The sequence below is a fragment of the Lytechinus pictus genome, chromosome 10, assembly GCF_037042905.1.
Source record: "Lytechinus pictus isolate F3 Inbred chromosome 10, Lp3.0, whole genome shotgun sequence".
Taxonomy (NCBI): domain Eukaryota; kingdom Metazoa; phylum Echinodermata; class Echinoidea; order Temnopleuroida; family Toxopneustidae; genus Lytechinus; species Lytechinus pictus.
The window spans coordinates 3413770-3430810 of record NC_087254.1 but is presented as its reverse complement, the minus strand read 5'-3'; the positions used below and the strand labels follow the sequence as shown (position 1 = coordinate 3430810).

The 17041-nt window shown below is 38.1% G+C and overlaps 1 protein-coding gene across 1 annotated transcript in view; it reads right to left on the bottom strand.

The window, feature by feature from the left end:
• The window catches only part of LOC135155730 (hyalin-like), a 38534-nt gene extending 21500 nt beyond the window's left edge, over positions 1–17034 (bottom strand). The window contains exons 1-10 of the mRNA XM_064105797.1: positions 16932–17034; positions 15760–16056; positions 14313–14585; positions 13549–13803; positions 5905–6162; positions 4078–4326; positions 3429–3677; positions 2736–2864; positions 1051–1329; positions 549–830 (exon numbers count right to left, since the gene is read on the bottom strand). Of these exons, the coding sequence (XP_063961867.1) occupies positions 549–830; positions 1051–1329; positions 2736–2864; positions 3429–3677; positions 4078–4326; positions 5905–6162; positions 13549–13803; positions 14313–14585; positions 15760–16056; positions 16932–17034 (2374 nt within the window). The remainder of the gene's footprint in view (positions 1–548; positions 831–1050; positions 1330–2735; positions 2865–3428; positions 3678–4077; positions 4327–5904; positions 6163–13548; positions 13804–14312; positions 14586–15759; positions 16057–16931) is intronic.
• Positions 17035–17041: the final 7 nt, after the last annotated feature.

Below are 17041 nucleotides of genomic sequence, written 5' to 3'. Positions count from 1 at the left end.
CAATGAATATAGTATTATATTATCATGTGAATGGTGTTTTGTGAACAATATTCTCGTCGTTTTCAAACTCAGCACTGCTGCTATATTGAATCGCGTAATGCAGACGAGACTGCCAGAGGGGCTCCACTTAATATTTTCATTCAACTTTGGGGCCGATTTCTTCTTTGGTTGTTTTCAGAGGTCTTGCTCTCTGTGGAATGGGGGTTTATACGCTTAGTCCCTTTGACATATGGTACCACTTAATGCATGAAAAAGTTTTGTTCATTCAAATTCACATTCAAGACATGGTTTTGATAGACAAGTGTTGCATTCAAAAGCTTTATAGAAAAATATTGGAAACTTGTCTACAATGTGCATCGATAATATGAATACATTTTACGATATTTTTGGGGGACAAGTACAAAAGAATATTAGTAGCCGTGAGCATTGATGAACATCAAAGTTAAGCATAACTGAGAGAGCTACAAGCAGATAAACCTGCATGGTGTATCCAATAAGTTTAGAAAGAGAGAGAGAGAGAGAGTAGTAAGGCACCTATTCCTACTCACCAAGTGTAATAGTAGGGAATGTCGTAAATGAACTTGCTGTATTTTGACCGACGGTCGTAAGTACTGTGAAATCGTATGCCACACCAATCTGGAGGCCGTCAAAGACATGACTTCTGACTGCAGAAGCCAAAGGGACTGCACTGATAAAGCCAGATGAAATGTCCTGATAAGCTGCCAGATAGCCATCGAAGTTATTGTCAGGAGGAGATGGAGCATTCCACCGAATAATAGAGGCTTCATCGCTTAACGTGTAGAGGATGATGTTCTCCGGCGGCTTCGGTCCTGTGCGAGATGAACATTGTTAGATGGCGTCTGGGTAATTAACTTTACTCATTAAAATTCAATAATCTTTTGAACTATTTCATTTCCCTTGCTTATATTTTCCCAAAAATAAATATATCAATGGATCCTAAGCATTCTATAGAATAACTAACTGCGGTCTGAGTTTGGTTCAATTGAACCACAGCCGAGCCTATTTATTCAGAACGCGCTATTAACTTACGAGTGTAAAATGTTCCTGACACGAACTGGTTTCTGACCGAACCGACTATGACATCAACGTCGAGGGTATACTTCGTCGCCGGCTGAAGTCCCGTGAATTGAGAGGTTAGTGTTGGTTCAGGAGCAACCAGCTGCTGCTGGACCACTTCTACCGTTCCAGAAGCATCAAATAGAGTAAGGATGTACGACACAATAGTCTGCGAAGGATCATCCTCCCAAGTCACCGTTGCGAAGTCTGTCCCCCGATCGGACACGAAAAAAGGTGTGCCTACTATCGCCACTGTAGATGCCAAAGATGAAACATCGTATCATAAGGATGTTATAGCGATGAGCCATTTCAAATGATGAGAGGTCATATCGTAAATGGTCATAATCACTGGATTTTGCAAAGTTCTTTTACTTCGAACATGTTGAATCCTCAAATTCTCATAACAATAACAATTTATTCGTTTAATAAACATTAACGCATTACAGGATAAACGGATAAAACTTTACCACATCAAGGTCATGGTGATATGATACCCAACGGTGAATAAAGTAAAGCTGATCGTCGTGAATGTATAACATCCAAGCAATGTTCATGATGGAGTGAAATGATACGCAGCGGTGACTATATATTATATTGACTTTGTTTTTTTAATCAAACTTATCTTCATGAATACGTAGAAGATAATGAATTACAAATGCAAAACTGATAAGTCACAGTGGTATTTTCAGCTTGAACACGTTTACCTATTTCCTCCCGGTGTTTTCCATGATATAAATCATTATAAACAAAACTCAAATAAGAATATGAAAACCAAGTAAATTTTAAATAACCAAAGCTGGAAAATAAGACATGTCAATATAAACCCTTAATCAAAATGCCAAAGTATCATCCACTGTATACATGGTTTATGTTAAAACAAAATGTACGCTATGAATGATATATGAATACTAATTCAAAGAGAGGGGGGTTGTTTGATTTTTTTAAGAGAAAGAGATTGGCGTCAGGAATTCGACATCGCGGTGTATTATCTTGACGGGGCAGTTTTCAGATAATATTTTGCGGTATGATCCCGGGGGGGCCACTTACATTGACGAGTGGATACCATGCGCGACCAAAAAACACGTAAAAAGGATGTCCTTTTCTCGATAGGACACGTTACGTACGTAACGTGATAAGGGTATCAAAAACACAAAAATAATGAAAAAAGGGTGTCTATTTCGCTAGGAAAATTACGTGTTTAGGGTTGAATTTATGGGAATGATAAAAAAAAATTAAAATGTTTTATAAAGGATGTCCATTTTGCCCCAACACTTCGTGTTTAGAGTCCGATTTGCGCGAGGTGTAGAAGGATGGGTCGTACTAAACCAAATAAGGTAAAGCCGACGACCGAAGGACCCGTAACAATAAAACATTCCTGTACTTGTTTAGGGGTTCATTTCAGGGAATATTTGCTAAGAGTATCGTTTTGTTTCCAATACTTGTTAAGGGTAGGGGTTTCACACGCCAATACTTGTTAAGGGGTGCATTTTCAGAATATGGAAATTACCGTGTTTAGGGTGGTTTTCGAGACCCCATGGTCGCGCATGGTATCCACTCGTGAATGGAAGTGCCCCCCCCCCCCGGGGTATGATTAGCATCTATACAGAAATGTACATCGTTCTTTTCTATAAAAAAAAGTATTCCAAACAAATACGTACATAATTCACATTGGTCTCCAACGTAGCCTTCTTGACAAATGCATGCATAACTATTTTGTTGAACATTGACACATGTCCCAAGGTTTTTACAAGGTCCGCTGCTACATGCTGTAAGACTTGTCATCATAGCTGTGAAAGAAAATGAACATGTCAGCAGCGTCAAGATATTATATATATCCAAAAGCAGATTAAACAGAGGAAGGTATGCATTGCTCATTATTTGCATCAAAACTGACAATGGAAGACGTATTCAACAGTATCCGACTAGACACATGAAAGTCGGGGGTTCGATCCCGGCCACGGTATTTATGCCCGTGAGAAAAGGCTTTTAATTACCAGTGCTCTTTCGTCTTAAATTGAAATGAAAAGAAATGCAAAAAATGCTTTGGCAAATATTTGTGCACTTGATTAAAGAAAATAATCCAAAGGCCCATTAGTCCTTCGGTCAAAAGGGATGACAGGTCTCAAGGTAGTTAAGGTTCAAAAGCTTCAAATCGATTTGTACGATAGTCGCTAAAGGGGTTCGTTAGTTTAGCCAATAATAGATGGTCTGTTAATACGCAGTGAATGATGAACCTTGCCATATTCACACTTTTCATAGAAATGTGAAATGGCAAACATTCGTAGGGCGCTACAACAAAGCTATAAGATAAAGTCTTGTCAATTCGACCTTTTTCAACGTGTCAATTTTACCTGTGGTCGCAATAACGGAACCAACATCCACTCTTCCTGAACTGTCGAAACCTAATACGGTGATGTTGTACGATGTGCCCTCGAGAAGGTCTGTCAGTGTTATGCTTTCTGTCATCGTAATGTTTATCTGGGTCCTATCGGAGTCGCTGTACAAGATCTGATAAATCAAATTTCCCGGAACCTGAGGCCAGGACACTGAGATGGAATTCTCTGTGACAGAGGTGACAGTAACACCAGTTTCTGTGGTTCCTGTGAAAAAAAGAATGTATTTCTATACCTTTAGATCAAGAACAAAGTAATATATAATCATTGCTGTTATAGTTTGGATTTGATTATAATGTGACTATGGAACGATATCAAACTAAAATCATGGAAGTATTAATTATCAACCGGTTGGTTGTGCTCACTCAAAAATGAAAAGAAATTTTTGTCTTCCGAAAAGCTTGACAAACAAGCGAAAACCTATTTTTGACATGGTGCGACTTGTTTTTTCTACCAAATTTTACGGAGTACGCCGGTACTTTCCGACCCCCCCCCCCTGGATCCGTGCCTGAATAGGCTTACAAATTATGGAGTACAGCAAAAACCGACCAAGGCATCGTAATTTGTTTATCAACCATATTAAACAAATGTAATTAATTAATCCTACCAGTGGATACAACGACATCAAACGAACAAGATGCCCGATTTCCAAACTGATCACGGAAAGTATACGACACATTGGTTGTCCCTAGTGGAAACGGGTTTGTAGGATTTGGCTGGGTACTGACAAGTGTGACACTACCACCGACATCGTTTGCAGTAGCACTGGGTAAGCTTATTATCCCGCTGGTTGCTCCTGCAGGGATTGTTGCAACAAACGTCCCTGGACATATAACGACGGGCGGTATAGTATCAACTGAAAATTAAAAGAAAAGATAGAGAAGTGAAAGATTTTCTCACAAACCCGTGCCTTAGAAGAATACGAGTTAAGGGCCATCTCTTTCTTGATTCCCGACTACTGGGCATGGAAAAGTTGATTTGTGCACATGATATATTTGGATGTTGACTTTCAACCTGTTAGTAGGGAACAGTACAGTAAAGCACATTTTAGTTGGCCAACGTAATTTTGATTTGATATCACTTTACTGAAATCACAATAAAGGAAAGAAATTTACAATGTCAATACAAAACATAATAAAGATCAAGATAGGCCCAGGTCACGACGCATTACTGCCAATGCAGGGCAGTAGTATACAACTTAATGTACAGTTTCGATGTAATCGTAACAGGTACATAACTTATACATATAATATATCTTAAAAATGAGTATGTGAAATGATAAATAACAGCTAAAATTAGGGTATGGGTAAATATTAGAAAAAGAAATATACATATACATACATACAAATTTATACTAAGTGTACATATATTAGGTTGGGGCCAATCTCCAAAGCATAGGCAAATATCAGGTATAGCTGCAAATAAAATGCTTAATGTCAATTTCACTATGTATTTTCAGCCTCTTTTGATATTAACTCAAGGCTATAAAAATTGATTACATATTGGCCCGAATTCACAAAGGTGGTTATAAGAACCCACGGTTGAGTCCATGGTTTATGCAGATTTCCTGTATAAATTACGCCTATTTTACCGCGTATATCAAAAAATGTCCAATGTCTATGCGCGCTTTTGTCGCAGTGCGCCAAATTGACGCCTGTCGCCATGGTTATCCATGCTATTTTATTCATGAGTCCACCGTTTTGAATAATGAGTCCACATTTCAAACAGTGGACTAATGAATAAAATAGCGTATCTATATCTAACCATGGTAACAGGCGTCAAATTGGCGCACTGTGACAAAAGCGCGCATCAGCATTGGACATTTTTTATACACGCGCCCGATACGCGCTTAATTTAGCGTAATTTATACAGGAAATCTGCATTAACCATGGACTCAACCGTGGGTTTTCAAAACCACCTTTGTGAATTCGGGCTAATGTTTTCGAAAGACGTCTTAGAAAGAAAAATAAAGTCGTCCATTAAAGTCGTCCATCAACCATGGACCTAGAGTAGTAGGTCCATGCATAAATTCATCAATAATCCATCAATAAGTTTGGCGTAAGTACGAGTGTCTCGTGCAATCATCTTTGTTACAATGAAATACCAGAAAAATCGGGAGTACGTTTCGTAAAACTCTTAATAATAATAACAAGTTCGAAATAGAAGTTTAAAGCTAGTGAAATCATTCGATTTGATTGGTTGATATTAAACCTGTTATACAAATTGTAAGTTTAATATCTATATAACAAATCTTTTTTAAATGAGACGGTGTTTATATGTCTGATTCCAACATCCCAATCATATACGAATGAGGAAGTATAGGCTGAATATGTTTACAGCACAAAATTATATAATTGCAGATACGGCATGGAAATCTGAACAGCCATTTTCTCGCATAGAATTCTTGCTTACCCAGACTTTTCAAATATTTTACCTTCTACCACATTGACCAAAAAAGAACAGGATGCCTGGTTGTTTGCTGGATCTCTGTAGGTGAAATTCACGGCAGTCGTTCCAATCGGAAATCTACTTTCGGCAGGCAAGGTTGAGCTGACCAGTACAACAACTCCAGAGTTGTCACTAACGTTGGGCTCTCCCACATTAATCACCTCAGATTGCGTTGATCCAAGTTGAACTGTCACGGTGATGTCCAGCGGACAGCTGACGACTGGGGGTATCGTATCCACTGACGCTGCAGAATAGTGCAAAAGGGTTTAGTTATTGACAGGTTCGAAAATAGCAGAAAAGTATTTTTCTCAGCGAATGATGGCAAAAATCCACTTTCAGTTCAGTATTGAAGTCAAAATTCAAAAAAGCATTTGATAAAAATAATGAATGATATTGTTTCTGCAATAGTCATATCATAGGGGGTTTTCTTATATCTTAAAATATTTTGCTAGTGTTGATTCTCATGTCGGGACCATGATGTAAAACAACCATTGGATGATTCATTTTTGGTATGATTAGATATGTTGGTAAATAAATAATTCCAATATTGAATTGAAGTGTAGGCATGCCTGTGAGAGTACGGATGTTTACTCATCATATGGCCACGATAGCGTACTGAGAATTAGGTCTGGTATTCATATGGAACAAGAGGTTGTAGTGGTTCTTATAACCAATATCATTATTAACACAGAGTTGCATTATTTCTCATTTTCAAAAAAATATATACGATTGGTTAAATCAGTGGCGTAACAGGCGGGGGGCAGGGGGGGCAAGCTGCCCCCCCCCTGGCGGAGCTCACCGGGAAAATAAAAAAAAAACTGGAAAAAGAAAAAAAAGGGGGGAGGGAAGGGAAAGGGAAAGGAAAGAAAAAATGTGAAAGGGAAAGGAAAAGGGAAAAGAAAACTAAGAAAAAACATAAAAAAGGGAAAACGGAAAGATAACGGAAAAGGAAGGAAAAAAGAACAAGTGAGAAAGAACAATCGCCCCGATATTCAAATACATTAGCATGATTAATAAGACAGGGAAATAAATTAAAGATGAAAAAAAGGCAAACAAAAGCGGGAAATAAAGGCAGAATGGAATTATCCAAAATCTAAATTGGAAAATAAAGAATAGGGACAAGATAACGTACACTAGCTACCGGGCTGCCGAGGATTGAGATAACGAGCGGGAAGAAAAATGGATGGTATATAGCATAATGTCGTATTAAAGTCTATCATAAACTTGCTAAATCTCCAAAGGCTCTGTCCAAGAGTCAAGACCGCGGCTCTTCATCTGTAACCTTTAATGGGTTCTATAACGGGCCCCTATATGGACCCTTCCTGCATTAAGCTTTACGTTGAAGCACTGGCGTACCGCGGGGTGGTTCCACAGCCAAGGGGAAATAAAAGAAAATAAAGGAGGCAGCGAAATGAGATGAATGACAAAAAATATATGACATGATATTTGCTATAATGATGTAAAAATCTATCACATAATTAGAATTTCATTTTAACAGGCCATTTTTTTTTCTGGCTCGCTTCGCTCGCTGGCGACTTTTTACAAATTTTCCCACATTTGCTATGGTGTGCCCCTCACAATATTTGGATGATTACGATACACAACTGTATTGAATTTATGTGTTGTGTTAAAGCTATATAAATATACACGCAATTTGATTAAAATAAGTGGCCATCTGTAAGGTTTAAAATGGCTTTGATATCAAGAGGTTCCGGGGCTCTGCCCTGGACCCCACCCATAAAGCACTGTTATATGGATGAGTTTGGACCATGGCCCCCAAAAGTTCTACAACCAAACAAAAAAATTAGGAAAGAAAGGAAAGTGTATTATATTTTTCTGCATATCACGTTTAAATCTATCGTCATGTTAGATTCTCATGAAAAGGTGATTTTTTTTATCTCGCTCGCTTCGCTCGCTCGGGACCTATATTATGCTACTTCTTGCCAGAAGCGCCATACTCGGCCCCCTCGAGCATATAGAGCTTCGCCCTGATGCTCACAATCATAACAAAAATCCTGTTCACGGTGGCGTACAAAAAAGAGAGAAAAAAGGAGAGGAGGGTGAAATATGATATCATCTTTTTAACATTATGTCAAAATCTATCACAAAATTTGATTTTTGCAATAAAAATGTCAAAAAATTTTGCTCGCTCGCTTATATTTATATATATATTTGCCCGATACGCCATACCGCCCCCTCAAAATTTTTGCCTTATGACGCCATTGCCTGTTCCATGATATGACCGGGAAATGTTTGGCTCTTGCCCCCCCCCCCCCCCCCCTGGCCACCGACCCCTGTTACGCCGCTGGGTTAAATGACAGGCGATAGAAGGGCTTCATTGCTGTGTCAGTACATGTCATTGCTTTTGTAAGGTAGACAGTTATTACATCCGCCCATCATTCCTAATCTTGGCTCATTCGTTCTGCCTAATTGGTACGTTTGACTTACAGAGGGTGAACCGTCTATCTTTCTACAAAGAGCAGGCAAATTATTGCCGAAAGGAGAAATGGAATATATAAACTGGGCAACGATAAGAACATTAGAATACTGATTTTATTTCTGTACCAAGGTGAGCATACGCTATGTAGGGAAGATTTACTCTTGACATAAAATGCATAGTTTTTTTTATCAGATATGATTTCCAATGTCTAAAACATCTTGGAAACACACTAAAAATTCATTCATCCATAGCACTTTAGGACCTAGATTTGTTTTGAATCTGTCCACATACAACAACTTTTGTTTACTTTTGGCCGGGAATGACATTATCTCTCGGTGGATATCCAGCTCTTAAGTTTGGCAACAATATAAACTATGCAAGATGTGAACTCAGCCCTACTGAAATTGTTTCTATAAATTAATTTCACCGAGACAATAATCAAAGATGGATAATTGGAACGACTCTTGCAAGAACGAAACAACCGTCTCTGGCTCTGATGAAATCGCTCCTTTCTACGCAACAGTTGTGTATGCCATTCTCATTGCCGTAACCTCAGTACTATCAATCAGTCTCAATGCAGCCCACTTCAAGACGATTCGATCGCTCACGGACATTCCAACGGCAAGCAAAATAATATTACAGGTTAAAGCATTTTGCGATGCCCTTTTCGCAGTGAGCTATGGATTCATGGTCCCCATAATAGTCAGCCACTCCTGGGGTTTCAGAGACTTTTTCTGCAGAGTAAGCGGTTGGATTGCACAGATATTTGCTTCATGCAGTATCCAACTACACGTGCTCCAGCATCTAAATCGTCTTTTGTCCATCATCATGCCTTACAGATATGGGACGTGGATAAGCAATTTTAAGGTATGGGTTTGCACGATTGGGACGATATTGCTTACAACAATGATGATTTCTTTATCAAATATCTCCGATTCTGAGATATTGCAGACAGAGGCAGGCATGTGTTACATCGATGTAAAGACAATGGGAGAATTCTCAGCATTTGCGTTCATGCTAAATGCTGTGCTCTTACCAAGTGCCGTGATTATATTTGTGTACGTCTGGTTATTGACTATCTCGTATCGACATGCCCAGAAGATCCACGCCCAGGAATTAGTTGGAGCCCCTGATCTTCCACAAGGACAAGGCATCCTAGTAAAGATCAGGTCAATTAAGAGGGCGCTGTTCGTTACACTTGTAAATGTTGGTTGGTTTGCGCTAACTGGGGTTCCTTTCGCCATATTGAGCATTTTGACAGTAAACGGCTTAAATGTCCACTATGCAGTGTCAATGCTTGCGTGGTGGATATTTTTGTGCCAGACCTTTGGGAATGTGATAGAATTATTGCTCAAGGGGTCTTACAGAAAAGCTCTAATGGACACACTGAAAAGTGCCATCCTATTCCGATGTAAATCAATTTGGCTAAAAGAATGATGGTGGACGGTGGAATGTTAAAAGGTGGATTACACTGAAATCATTTTAAACCTATATCTAGAGTTGATAAATCTAGAGTTGATTAATCAAGAATAGCTTTAGAAATAACAATTCCATTACTAAGCTACCTTTAATTTTAGCGCCGACCCTAAATGAGTACCATATTTAGGGATCGACATCAAACAGCAGATAAATGCCGTACTATTACAGTTTTTAAAGGCATTTGATAAAGAACCGCATAAAAAACAAGCCTTCTATGGCATCCAAGGAAATTTCCTTTGTTGGATCAGAGCCTTCCTTAAAAATCGTGTCCAACAGACCGTGCTTGAAGGAACTACCTCTCTCCCAGTTAATATCATCTCAGGCGTATCTCAAGGGATTGTACTTGCCCCATTTCGTTTCTTGGCCTATATTAATGATCTTCCTAGCTGTGTCAAGTCTGAGGTTCGGATGTTTGGCGACGATTGTCTACACTACCAACAGATTGGGAGGCCATGCTGTGGCAGATATCTTTCAATCAGTCGAAGTGCGACGTCCCGAGAGTGACCAACTAGGTGAAATATGTCACCCACTCGCTTTATGCTCATCATGCTGTCAACCTTCCGGCTGGTGATAATGACAAGTACCACGGAGCTCACATCATTAGATGGAAAAGGCATTAGTTTTTACCTGCACAAGGACACTTTTACCTTTAATATGTTCATAAACATGTAACATCGGTATTACTTACGGTAGGCAATGCAGCATGGTGCACTAGTTTTTCGGTACTGCACAAAGTATTCCTCGTGTTTTCAAAGATTTTTTTTGTTATTCCATTTTGTTTGCTCCCCTTCACTTGTGTGCCTTGAGCATCTTTAACGAGATGGATATGGCGCCTAATAAATTGCATATACTGTATTATTGTTATTATTATTATTAGTGCGAAGTACTAAGTACGAAAATGCTCTATTACGAAAATACTCTACTACACCCGAAAGAACGAGAAGGATTGATTGCATATAGTACTGCAATTAATCCTACAAATTCACACTATACAAATGCTCAGCTTAGAATTACTGCTAGAAGATGCAAAATGCGAGGACCTACATAATGCTCCACTACTGTTTTGTGAAAATGAATATTGTAATATTCTTGTATTTATAGATATATTTGTCATTCTGAATCTTTTTGATCTCTCCATATATTTCCATTCCCTTGACTGTTTTAATTCCTTTTTTATTAGTAATAGTACATGACGTTGAAGGGATAATATGAACAGATATCTTGCATTGTCATATATATATATATATATATATATATATAATGTAAGTCAAGTAGTACTCATTTATGTTTAAATGAAATACACGTAAGGTTCCATTTGTCCTCTGAACATTCGCAGATGCTTATTCGTCCATTAGATGTTTGGAAACTTATGATAAAAAGGGATGAGAATAACAAAATAATGTGATGTAAATAATAGGTATTTGTTGTTGCTGATGTTGTTTAACTTTGGACATTGTCAATTAACTATTTTAACATAAATAATGGACAAGTCATTGTGCCGAAACTAGATTAGGGCGCTGTGTCTTAAAAAAAATGTTTTGATAACAAATGCACAATTTCTATAACAAGTTTACTATCAGCCAATCAAACTGAATGATTTTAGTAGCTTTAAACTGTTATTGCAAATTTGTTAATATCACAAGTTTTATTAAACAACCCCCGATAGAAAAAATATCATGCGTATGACATCTGTGTGATTGAGATCAAGATGTATACCTACAATCATGAAACAAACATTTGTTCGCATATACAAGGCGACATCCATCGTGTCGAGGATATTAAAATTTCATTTGACATTCAGTATCACTACGTGATATCAAATTCTAATCGTGTCCATCATCAAATAAAGACGATTTCCGCTCTATATCATTTGCACTCGCTAAGCCAGTAACGTGATTACATTGTGCGTTATAAAAGATGTCCAATAAAGCCGCAGCGATACCGGGCGCGCTGCAGGAGGAGCCGTATCCCTAAAATTTCTAAGTAATTAAATAAAAAGGTGAAAAGGGAAAGAGGAAGGAAAACGGAGGAATTATGCAATACGAGCATTAAAAGAGAATGTCGGATCGCAAAAGCTATACTCTATTATCATTATTCATTGACAAAAATGGCGTCGCTGATTCCCTTATCGCTCCCCCTCCTACAGAGTACCCTCTCATCAAAACGCCCTCTTTCAATATGACAGTCATTTCAGGACTCGTCGGGTTATTGTTAGAAAATCATGGCTTGTGAAGTTTATTAACAGTCAATCACTATTAATGACAGCGAAAAGCAATTTGAACCCTCTTGAATATGTACCCGTTTTCATAATTGTGGCGTTATGGGATTTATGTGACCCTTAGAATACTACTAAAAATTCGATTTTCTTTGGTTGAAAATTATGAAAAGTGAGACCTCTCGTATTTTGTGTTTTATTTATTTTCGCGCTCGGTCGCTACGCAAACTGGCGTATGGATAATGAAAACGCATTGAGAGGGGAAATCTTAGACCACTTTTTTGGTTGACAGGCCCCTCTCCTTGTATTGTAATTAAACGATTACCTGGGGGTTATATTGGTAACATATAATGGCTCTAAAATAAATTCTTAAACAGTTGGAAATTAAATCTTTTAACCATGTCGCTTCGCCCCCTCGCGTTTCTATTGACACTGTTGTAATGTTATTGCTTGGCGAGGGTGGGGGCACTATCTGATGTCACGTACATCAATTCCCAGCTGCATGAGTAGTCTCCCCATGGTGCCCATGGTAAGCCGTTTTCGTTTGTACTAAAATGACCATCTTCACACATTTATAAAGCCCCACCCCCAAAAAAATACATTAATAAAATGAAATAAACAAATGAAAAAAATAAAATAAAAATAAAAACTTTCGGACGAGAACCACGCTTGACGCAATATCAATGATTGTAAATTATATAAAGTGTTATGATTGTTGAGAAGGTTCTATAAAAAGACGTTATGCTATCGACATGAATATTTAAACTTCCCTTGGAGCAAATCAAAATACTAGTAATATGCTCACAATATTAATCTACAGACATGTATTTGGCGGTATTTTCGAAGATTGACTAATGTGATAACCCTGCAAACTAGTGGGTCTACCCTTACTAATTTGTCAGGATCAAATTATTAGGGATGATAAATTAATCATCTTTTCGCAAAAGATATACCAGTTCGTAGCTCTATTAATACTAGTAAGGCTACAACTTCTGAGCAGCTCGGTTCACATCTACTGATGATTAAGGTCATTGTGACATCACTTGTATTTATTTGTCTATGGTATGTGAGTACAATGTGCATGTGGGCGCTCGTGTTTTTACTTGTGCCAGTGTGCATAAAGGTGTGTATGTGAGGGAGTGTGGGGTTTATGCGCGTACGAGTATGTAAGGGTGTGTATGGGCGTGTTTAGCTTGGGCGAAAAAAGGGGGGGTTACTACCTCTCTTGATGTCATGATTATTATTATCGACCTTGTAAAGAGTTTGTCTTAGGGGTACAGTTTAGTTAGGGTCAAGTAATCATGTGTAGATGTTTAACAACATTATGTTTTCCTTTTTATTGTCAAGTTCTATCTTGATTGGAAACCAGAAACATTTCGCTGTTTAAACATGCAATGTGGACGCCAATATTGGCTACCCCACGAACCCTGTCTGTTGATTACCATGCATTTATACCTTCACCAATTAAAAAAATCATGTAGCAGTTTCTTTCTTACTTATTGACACGAAGATTGACAATGTGCATGAAGCTTGATTGAAGGCGAGATCACGGTAGGTAAATGTGACCGGTGTATTTCCAAGAGGGAACTGATTTGTAGTTGGTACGGTTGAACTAACGAAGAAGAAGATTCCGGAGTCATCGGTAACAGTAGGGATTGGCACTGATACCATTGCAAATGTACTTCCCAGTGGAATCGTTCGGATGATATCAGACGGACAGAGCACAGTTGGCGGAGTAGTGTCAGGCGAACCTTGAAAAGAAGAAAATTGAGGTTTTTCAGAATCCGTTGAATTTAATGAAAACTAATGAATGAAGAATCTGAATATAATAAAACATTCGATGTGATATACCTACCATCGTAATTGGACGATGCATCGTCCATCGTATTTAATACCCTACAGTTTCTCTACAACGTTATTTAAAATACGTTGTAAGGAACAGACGAAAAACAAATTAAGAGAAACTGTTGTTTACAATATTAACTGGAGGACCTAATGGATTTTTTTTTCAATTTTGTAACCGTAATGTTGTCTAATACATTAATATAATTATGCAGATCAGAAATAAATAGGCTGATTATGACCTATTATCAGGGATGTGTTCCTTGAACGTTCATTCAATACAACAAAACTCAAGGTGTGCTCCAAAAGGAATCTCCTGCAGACTTTGAATATATATCCGAAGTGAAAGGTTTGACCATAAATGGTCCCATTTGAATTTCGATAATATCATATCTGTAGTACTGAGATATATACATACCTTGAGAAACCATTGTTAAAACTGCACGTTTTCTAAGACCGTTTTTCTGACTGTACAGATAGAACGTGAAGTCTGTGTTCGGTGGTAACCCTGTGATTTGCTCGGACGTCCTGCCTAAAGGCACTTCTCGACTAGAGGTGTTGTCTCTCGTTAACGTTGTTGCATAAGATATCACGTAACCATCTACACCAGGTGCACTAACCCATCTGAGCTCATAGCTGGTCGCTGACGTTCTCTGAACCGTAGCGCTTCTTGGAGCTTCAAGGGGCAGCACTGACATGGAAAAGAAAGAAGAGAGATGACTATATAACAATTGTAAGACTTGAACCATATTTTTTTGTTCAATATCTCGAAATAACGACCCATAGTGTCATACCCATGCAGTTAAACATTGGAGTGCCAAAGTCACAATTTATTTCAAACTACTACTGATCCATTTACTTCATCTAGGTAAAGATCGATGTCCTCATGTAAAAAAATTATCATTCAATTCCACATTTTTTGTTATATTTGCTGTTTTCGTATCCATGACCTAGGTTTAACACTAAGGCCTATATTATCGTCGGCGGTCATCCGAACCGTCGTATCACACATACGACGGTGCATACCAATTTCAGAGAAAATCGACTTCAAAGTTTACTTTAATTTTCACACCTAGTTCCCCAGCCTTACAACATATTCATTGGTAGAAAAAATACATGGTTCGAAAGACCAAGACAATTGCTTGAAATTGGTATCCAAAACCAGGATTAGAGAAAATATCGCAAAGAGCTCCATGCTTGTAATTTCGGTTTGAGCGGTTTAGATCTCCCCTGTACAAAAATGCCATTGGGATACAACAACCCTGACCGTGATTTCAATGCAAAGTCCATGCAGTCACGATGGCCGCACATGACGGTTTGGCTGACCGTGCGCATTGAAATCGCGGTCAGTCAAAACGTCGTATCGCTCTGCTAGAGTACATGTTTCCAATGGGATTTGCTCATTTTATTTAAAGAATGTATGTCATCGCCGTTAAAATCCCCTCATATCTCAGAAACTAAAATAAATTATTGCCTAGAAACTTAGTTATAAATAGAATAGGATTTGTACTTTCATTTTCTGCCAAAATAAAAAAATATCTCTTTTTTTTTATACCAAAATTGACTGATACGACGGTTCGGAAGGAATCCGACGTTATGTTTAACTGAGACCATGGTCTGACTCTGTGCTAAAATTATAGGGAGTCAAAAATCTCTATTTTAATATATATATATTACGTTTCTTATGTTACTGTGCTCTTTTCTAATGGTAAAACAGTGAATTCAGTTATCTCGTTATTTATTCCCAAGACAAATTGTCGATTTATCTGATAATCTCTATTGCTCTATGTCACGATTGGCTATCGATAGTTAGTGTTTAAACTATAAACCTGACCTCAGAATACAGAATATATGTTGATACTCACCATGCAGGGGAGCCTCGTTTCCTTGTACAATATATTGCGTATTGACCATTCCTGATACGAAAGGAACGATTAGTACCCCATTGGGTGGGTTGCCGCCAAGGGTGTCATCCTGTAGGGTTATCGTGGTGGCCGTAGGATCATTGATTGTCTCCTGGAAGCCAGCACTACCAGCTTCATAGGCTACCAGATAACCTGTCACGTCGGTGATGTCCTCGGGTGTCCAGGACACTGTGAAGTAGTCTAACTCATGGGACTGAAAGTAGACATCCCGGGGTGCAGGTCTAGGTATCAGCGGTCCTAGGGTATCGATATGAAGATTTGAGAGAAAATTTAATTGAAGGGGAAGTTCATCATGACGATTTTGAGAAAAACACTGGTGAAGGTAATTTGTGACGTCATACATCATGGAACGAGAATCCTAAGAATTCCGTGGGTTTTTTTTTTTTCATTGAAACAGATGAATAAAACATTTGTTATGAAGGGGTGACAAATGATGTGTCTGATAGTATGTCCACACCACAAAAAAATTCTTTCAAGTTTGTTAGAAAGTGACATTTTGGGGCAATTTATATCACACGACATAAACCAAAATTTCAAATTCATAACTTTGTCATTCTTTGATGGATTTTTATCAAACCTTCACCGTTATTTTTTTCCACTTTTTCTGCTTTTAGTCAACGAACTAAGCGTCAAGGTGTAATTTCACTGTAAGCGTGGGTAGATTCAATTTCATTTCTGAATGATGTCAAATATAACGTTTTGTAGATATGAGGTCGGTCACTATTTCGAATATCTCTTGACGATGTCCTCTTGCAAACTCTTAACATTTTATATGTGGAATGGCTGTAAATTACTTTTTTTTAAAGGAAATATTAATTCAAAATCAAATTTTAATCTAAGGTCCAATGTGGCCTGACTATGTAGGAAAAGAACTACACACCGTGTTCTTCCAACGTAATAAAATGATTTAATATTGATATATAATATGTAGTCCTAACGCCAATCCCTTTGATGTCACAATTTCTACTATATGTCCATCAACGTAAATGGTAATCAGCATTAGTATTCTATTAAACTTACTTCACAAAAGGAATGGCTCATCAATGCAATTTTTAACTAGTTAAACAATTATTTAATTTGTGAATTGCCATTTATTCAAACAGGCATCCTACCTGTATTTGCTGCCGCAGTGCCTATTACAACAGTAGTGTTACCTACAGCCGTTTGAACTCGAAAGTTGTAAGCGAAGCCTGGACTTAGGCCAGTAAGACTCATAAAATTA